The following is a 6,804-nucleotide window of genomic DNA, read 5'->3' as shown; positions in this document are numbered from 1 at the left end:
GTTGTTTAATACGGGACGCAAACAATGGTCCCATGGTCTTTTGATTGTGTCCCATGTTTCATCAGTAGGTGCACGCTGCACACCCACCAATGTCATTTCTAATAGACTGCCCGGGACCGCAATACTGACAGCAACAGAACCTCTTGTACCACTTTAGAATTGGGAATGCATTTTCCAATTTTCCTTTTTGTTTTGCTAAATAGTCTTACAATCCATGTATAACTTGATTTACTGATCAATATATATATATATATATATATATATATATATATATATATATATGCCTTCTAGATGAAAAAAATGTTTTGCGTTTTTGTTTTTCACTCCGCTCCTTTCTCAAGTAGTGAATTTTTGTATTTTCATTAACAAAGCTATCTACTGTATTTTCTACTGGCAACATTTGATTTTCTCAGCCACATACGGGGAAGTTGGAACAAAAAATTCCAAATGTGGTGGAATTCCCCCAAAAACACAGTAGCGCCATATTCTGATGGGCTTTATTTTTACAGTTTTAAAATAAGGTTATGAGGATACTTTCCCTAAATTCTTTAGAGCAGCATGAAACCCACCACTTATGGAGAGGGCTTAGTCCAGGAGACCTTTCCATATGCCCCTTCACAACACCCCGATGTATATTTACACTGACTTGTCGTGAAGGGGTTAATATGGACAGCAAAAATAAATTGTGTTTATCTCCATTCTTTTTCAATTGCATTTTCAGTAATAAGAGTAACAAACAAATATAGGTTGCATGAATACATTTTATTTTTCATAAAACCAATAAGAATAAGCCATAGAATCCAGCAATGAAAGCAAAGAGCTAATGACTATACAGTCCAAATCCATCTATCTTCATATCGTATGAGTGATGAGTTCTAGTAACAGATCGTATGACTCAGTCTGAACCATCATTAGCATTTAGTCAAGTCCCAATTAACAGATTCATTACCTACTTAAAATGGCTTAAAACTTCCTTTTATAATATTTAAAAATTTCCATGATGGCCAAACTCTTAAAGGAAAAAATCTAAATTTAAGTTGGATTGAATGATGTGTTCAGTGAACTTATAACTTGCTTTGTGCCAACAAAATAGAACCAGAAACTAAAATCTACAGATCAACGCAAAATAAAATATTCTCTCTAGGAGATGATAGCGAGCTTCATTTCCTCTAATGATTTTTTAACACTTGCTGCTGTGGTGAGATACTAGAAAGGGAAACAAAAGAAATCGCTTAGTTATCACAATTACCACCAACATTTTGACATGTAATAAACATGAAATAAGGACCTGGAATTTGTTACCAGAAAATCCCACCTATGCTCACCATTAGGTCTCATGTACACAAATGTAATGGGAACCTGATCCGGCTGCACATTTTGCGGATGGATCATGGTCCCCATAGACCTTGTCACGGTGCGGTGAGCACTCGCTTTCTCACTACTCGCAGGATGCTCGCCCAGGTCGTAACATATGAGGCCTTAGAAATTCTATTTAAACAGATTGACCTACTGAGATGAGTAGTCTCTTACCATCTTGCCTGAACTCAAGTAAAAGCTTTTAGTGATATGCTTTACAGTAGCCTCATGACCATAGACAGTAATAACCTGGAGCCAACTCACTGAAGTCTATGGAGAGTTGTCTGGACATGCTGTGTGCCGATAAGAGGTGTGATACCATCTATTGTGAATAGAGGATACCCTACTTAGAAACTGCTGCATGTATTTTATTATTATAAAGATCATAACTCACCTTCTTTATGCCATGAACTATGATCATGAGCTGAAGCCCTAAACAAAGATAAAACAAATTTTGGTTTGAACCAATGTGACCCAACTGATCCCAATGCAAATTTTTTTTTTTCTCATTTGTTCTATTATGATGTTAGTCTTTTTTCACATTGCATGGTTTAGTAGCAGCAGTGAGAATCCACCATCAGTGGCATACTATACTTCAGTCTATGACATGTATCAAGGGGAGCATAAACTCCTGTTACAGATAGTAATAATAAAGTTGCCTATCACACCTTACTGTGTATTTTCACTGTGCATGGAAAATTCAGATGGAGAGGGTAATCTCACTGCACTTCCATCCAGCATAGACAGCTCTGTATCTGGTTGATTATGTGAATATTTGCTATGGCATCATGGAATTGATTGAAAAGCAGAGATACAGACTGTAGGAAAATCTTATAAAAATTAAAGGGGTTGTCCGTCAGTTCAAAACTTTGCAGGGGTGCTGGGGAGGAATTAAGAAAAACAAAGCTTTACTCACCTCCACCATCGTATCCTGTGTCCCATCTCACATGTTTGTTTATATGGGCTTGGACGCTTTGCCAAGTTTAGCTTCCGGCCGGCCAACGTGGCCGGCCATGCCCACTCGTCCCTGTGTCACAGCCCATGATCCAGCTCTGGGAAGGGGGGCAGGTAAGCGTGGTCGGCCAAAACTCAGCGCAGATTCTGTGCCCTGTAAACAAAGAAGGGCACGGTACAGCGCAACAGTGCCACAGGACATCAGGTGCGATGGTAGAGGTAAGTTTTTTTTTAAATCACTCTCAAGCTCGTCTGCAGAATTTTAACAGACAACTCCTTTCTTTGAGCAGAATGTATATTCATTTATGAATACGTCTCAGGAGATATTTCCTCCCATCCCCCATCCCAGCAGAGAAAAAAGGAGAGATTGCTAAAGTCTCACCCCACACTGCTGGCAGGGAGCCAAGTAATGTTAAATGTTAAAGAAACAATTAAAAAATAGTGGAATTATTCAGATGCACAACAAGGAAATTTTGAAATCAACATGCCAGAAGCTATTGGTACCTGTCATTATGAAAAATAGCCTTCCTCATAAAAGGTTCCCTTTAAATAAGGTATATGCTTACAGAGCTGAATTATCAAGTCTTTAAGGAGTTAAAAGTTTTTTCCAAATTTATAACTAGCTGATTGGTCAGTGTCTGACTACTGAGACCTCTGCGATCAGGAGAATAGAGATCATGTTCTCACTCATGGGAGCAGCAGGAAAAGTATGCATCAAGACTCTCTACCTATTACTGAGATTAGGATTCTGAAGGTCCATCACCAATCAACTTGTTATTCTCAAATTTATAAACTTAGGACAAACCCTTTAAGTTGCAGCAAACTTTCTTTATCTGTCCGCTAGGTATGAACATCAGAACTGCTTTCAGATACACAGCTCGCTGTGGGGTAAGAAAGTAGGTAAAAATGGTACAAAGTAGCATTTTGTAATAAAGTATTTTACAAGTTTTACTATAAAAATCTGCACTACCATTTCCCTAAAAAAAGTCTTCAAAGTTTAGATACCCCACACGGCTGTCACTCCCTTGAAAAAAACATCACTGGGGCTGGGAATAGTATCTTGCAGCAGCTGGAAACTACATCTTTAGTTTGTAAGCGATAATGAGTACTGTACTTACTTGATATCATGACCCTCTATTAGACGTTTATAGGTTGCTATCTCAATCTCAAGGTGAGTCTTCTGGTCCATGAGAAGTTGATATTCACGATTTTGCCGTTCTAGATCTGATCGAATGCTGGAAAGTTGGCATTCAATGTTATTGATCATGCCCTGTAATTGTGCAAGCTGGGAACTAAAGGCGGCTTCAGTTTCTGATAATGTGGATTCCAGAGCAGATTTCTACAATAGAAGGTAATAATATGAGAACCCTAAAACATATCTCAAATAAAGATGTAAATTTTGGGGTAAATGGATAAGATCCCCTTAATTTGATAAAGCAAAGTATCTAAGACTTAGCAGTCAATCCCATCGTGTACCAGGCTGGTTATACAGTGGAAATAGCTATTTGTGAGAATAACTGGATAAATCCTGACGTGAACCCATCAATGGTCATACCAGGCTGAGTTGGCTTTCCAGTTCAATCTCCAAGGTCTGTACAGAACGCTTTAGGTCGATAAGTTCATTATTGACGGATTGGAGTTGTGCTGCCCCTGAAGACACCTCCTGGTTCAGCTCTGCTGTCTGCAATAAAGGAACAGGGTTTAGTGATGGTGATTTTTTTTTTTTAATAACTTTTACATTTTCTTTTAAATCAGGTAAAATATCTGATATAGAATGAAGCTTCTATATCTTGGGCAATAGCTGCATCTGGGATTACAAGTAACTACTAAATACACCATAAGATGACATTACTTGTTATCAATTGGCTTACTAAAGCTCATGGTGACATCAAAACACCAGCTATCTTCTGTAATGATCACATCGCACTGGTACTGCATCGGTTCGTTAAAGGGGTTGGCCACTTTTTAATAAATCTGTTCCATTAGCAATGTCTCTGCATGTAAATGTACCTGCATCTTTGAGAGCTCCAGACTTATCCTGTTCTTACCATGCAGCCCTCTGCATATTATCACAACTTCTTCTCTTTCACTGCTCCAGCCCATCTTCATGGCAACTCCTACTGTGTCTCTCTTTCGAGAGTGCTCCAATAGTCACATCATACTACTTGGTATCTATAGATGCTTTCATTTTTTATGAGCTGACATTGTAAAGAGTCTATAGACTAAGTGAATACTGGAGACCCTTTTTTAAGGAAACCTATCATTTGATTTGATGCTCTATGAAGCAAATATACCTTGAGAATGCTTTATCTATACTGATGCAGGATCATATCTTGGTTAATCCCTGTGCTGCGTGGTTTTGCTGATAAAACAGATATTATATTATGATAATGAAGCTCTGTGGCTTCTATGGCTGCGCCAGCACTTGCTTTCCTGCTTCTCATAGCAGAAGAGTTTCTCTCTGCAGGAGATAATGATGCAATCAGTTTTCTCCCTGCCAGACAGAATAATCAATTACTGCACCTTCCCCCAGCTGCTGTGTATGAGTGATCCAGCTCAGGTTGATTAGTGCTTGGCTAGTCATGCTTAGTCATGCTTTACTTAGCAGCCATTTACATTCCATGTAATGTGTTCCATGCTGACCCAGCTTTCCCGAAGTACCGAATGTTATCATTGTTTTTTCAGCAAAACCACTCAGCTCAGGGATTAACCAAGATATGATCCTGCATCAGTGTAGCTATAGCAGTCTCAAGGTATGTTTGCTTCATAATGCATCAAATAAAATGGTAGATTTCTTTTAAACTATGTTGTCTAGTTTATTGACAATCTCTTTAACCTTGTCTCCATAGCATTTGCAGTGAATTACTGCATACTTACCCTGCTTAGGAAAATTCTCTCTACCTCCCTCAGATTTCTGTCCATCAGGTTTTCATATTCTTCTCTAACTTCAGCCAAGGCTCTGCTCAGATCTACAGCGGGAGCAGCATTAAGTTCCACATTGACTCTGGCTCCCAATTGTGATTGCAGAGAATTGGTCTCCTTGAATGAGGAAATTGCTGTTACTACTAAAACTTAATAATAAATTGAAGGTTTAAACAATTGTTTGAACTATACATGGAATATATAAAAATAACTCCACACATTTATATGAATCTGGTTTAAGACTGCAATAAGATGATGGAACTGGTAATGCCAAGTTCTTTGTTAACCAATGTATAGAGTAAGATAATCTCCTTTAGAGCAATCTAAGCATGCATGTCTGTGAAAAACATAACGGATATTTTATATGTATGACATAAATCCACAATTTTTTATGAATCTGGTTTAAGACTGCAATCAGATGAAGCAACTGGTTATGTCCAGTTCTTTGCTAACCAATGTATAGCATTGGGTAATCTCCTTTTGAGCAATCTAAGCATGCATGTTCATGAAAGACATCATGAATATATAATATCTTATACATCTTATACGTATGAACAGAATTTTCTTTTGAAATCAGCAGAATATACAATTCAATGCACTGTAGTTATAAAATAACATTGGACAGATGGGGATAGACCTTTGCTATATTACCTCATCATGTCTGCTCTTAAGTTGCATAAGTTCTTCTTGAAGGCATTGGATTTGGGATTCCAAATCTCTTCTTTGCATGTTAAGCTCCTCAAGAGCCATGCGGAGCCCTGCAGCATCTGCCTCAGCATTGTTCCTCATGTTGTGTTCCATCTCATACCTTTGTAAACATCAAATTTCACCATAAATGACATTGTATTATGAATATCTACTAAACAACATACTAAATCTGTTTATGTGAAGCAACCCAAAACACTTACTTGTTTCTAAAGTCATCTGCAGCCAGTTGTGCATTGTCTATTTGTAATATGATTCGGGCATTCTCTACCTTGGCTGAAGAGACCTCCAAAGAACAATGTTACATAGTTAAATACTATAGCATACTGTTATACTGTTATCATTTTAGGAATTCTATAGAGAACATTGTGATCATACCTGATTTTGAAGCTCCCTGATGGTCCTGAAGTAGTCACTGGAGTCAGGTAAGAAGCTGGGTGCATTGTTTGCATACCATTCACAGATTTTTCTCTCCAGTTGGGTATTTTCTTCTTCTAGTGAATGAACCTTATCTAAATAGGATGATAGCCTAGTGTTGAGGTGCTGCAAGGTTTCCTTTTCATTAATACCAAGCAGTCCAGAATTTTTCCATCCATGGTGGCTTCCTGAGATTTTGACATAACTTCCATGGCTGTGACTTTTATGTCCATGATGACCAGTAGATGAGTGGGAAGAAAAGATTAGATTTGAGCTTCCATGGACGATAGGAACAGAAGAACTATTTTGGTGGACCTTATGGATGCCTGCATAGTGTGAGTTGACATGACTAGATGCTTTGGGATAATGGCAAGACCCTTTCAGAGATTGGGAGGAGAAATGGCTTATTCCGTGGCTCATGATGAAATTTTGCTCTTATGGGTTGTAGTG

The 6,804-nt window shown here is 38.2% G+C and overlaps 1 protein-coding gene across 1 annotated transcript; it reads right to left on the bottom strand.

The window, feature by feature from the left end:
• Positions 1-756: 756 nt before the first annotated feature.
• Positions 757-6,804, bottom strand: LOC140064465 (keratin, type I cytoskeletal 19-like). Its single transcript, XM_072111395.1, has 8 exons — positions 6,316-6,804; positions 6,141-6,223; positions 5,884-6,040; positions 5,188-5,349; positions 3,866-3,991; positions 3,429-3,649; positions 1,751-1,788; positions 757-1,206 (listed from the first exon to the last, which is right to left on the bottom strand). The coding sequence occupies exons 1-8, from the start codon at positions 6,772-6,774 to the stop codon at positions 1,181-1,183; spliced, it is 1,272 nt and encodes a 423-aa protein (XP_071967496.1). The 5' UTR covers positions 6,775-6,804; the 3' UTR covers positions 757-1,180.

The sequence above is a fragment of the Engystomops pustulosus genome, chromosome 6 (assembly GCF_040894005.1).
Source record: "Engystomops pustulosus chromosome 6, aEngPut4.maternal, whole genome shotgun sequence".
In the NCBI taxonomy this organism is placed as follows: domain Eukaryota; kingdom Metazoa; phylum Chordata; class Amphibia; order Anura; family Leptodactylidae; genus Engystomops; species Engystomops pustulosus.
This window is presented reverse-complemented; position numbering and strand designations above follow the sequence as displayed.

Bases quoted from the DNA above. Each gene is read 5' to 3' on its own strand.
- LOC140064465 (XM_072111395.1), bottom strand. From the start codon at position 6,774: ATGAGCCACGGAATAAGCCATTTCTCCTCCCAATCTCTGAAAGGGTCT. The intron at 6,224-6,315 runs GTATGATCACAA...TGTTCTTTGGAG, and splicing joins TCAGGGAGCTTCAAAATCAG to GTCTCTTCAGCCAAGGTAGA. The intron at 1,789-3,428 runs GTAAGTACAGTA...ATCTTTGTTTAG, and splicing joins ATAGAGGGTCATGATATCAA to GGCTTCAGCTCATGATCATA.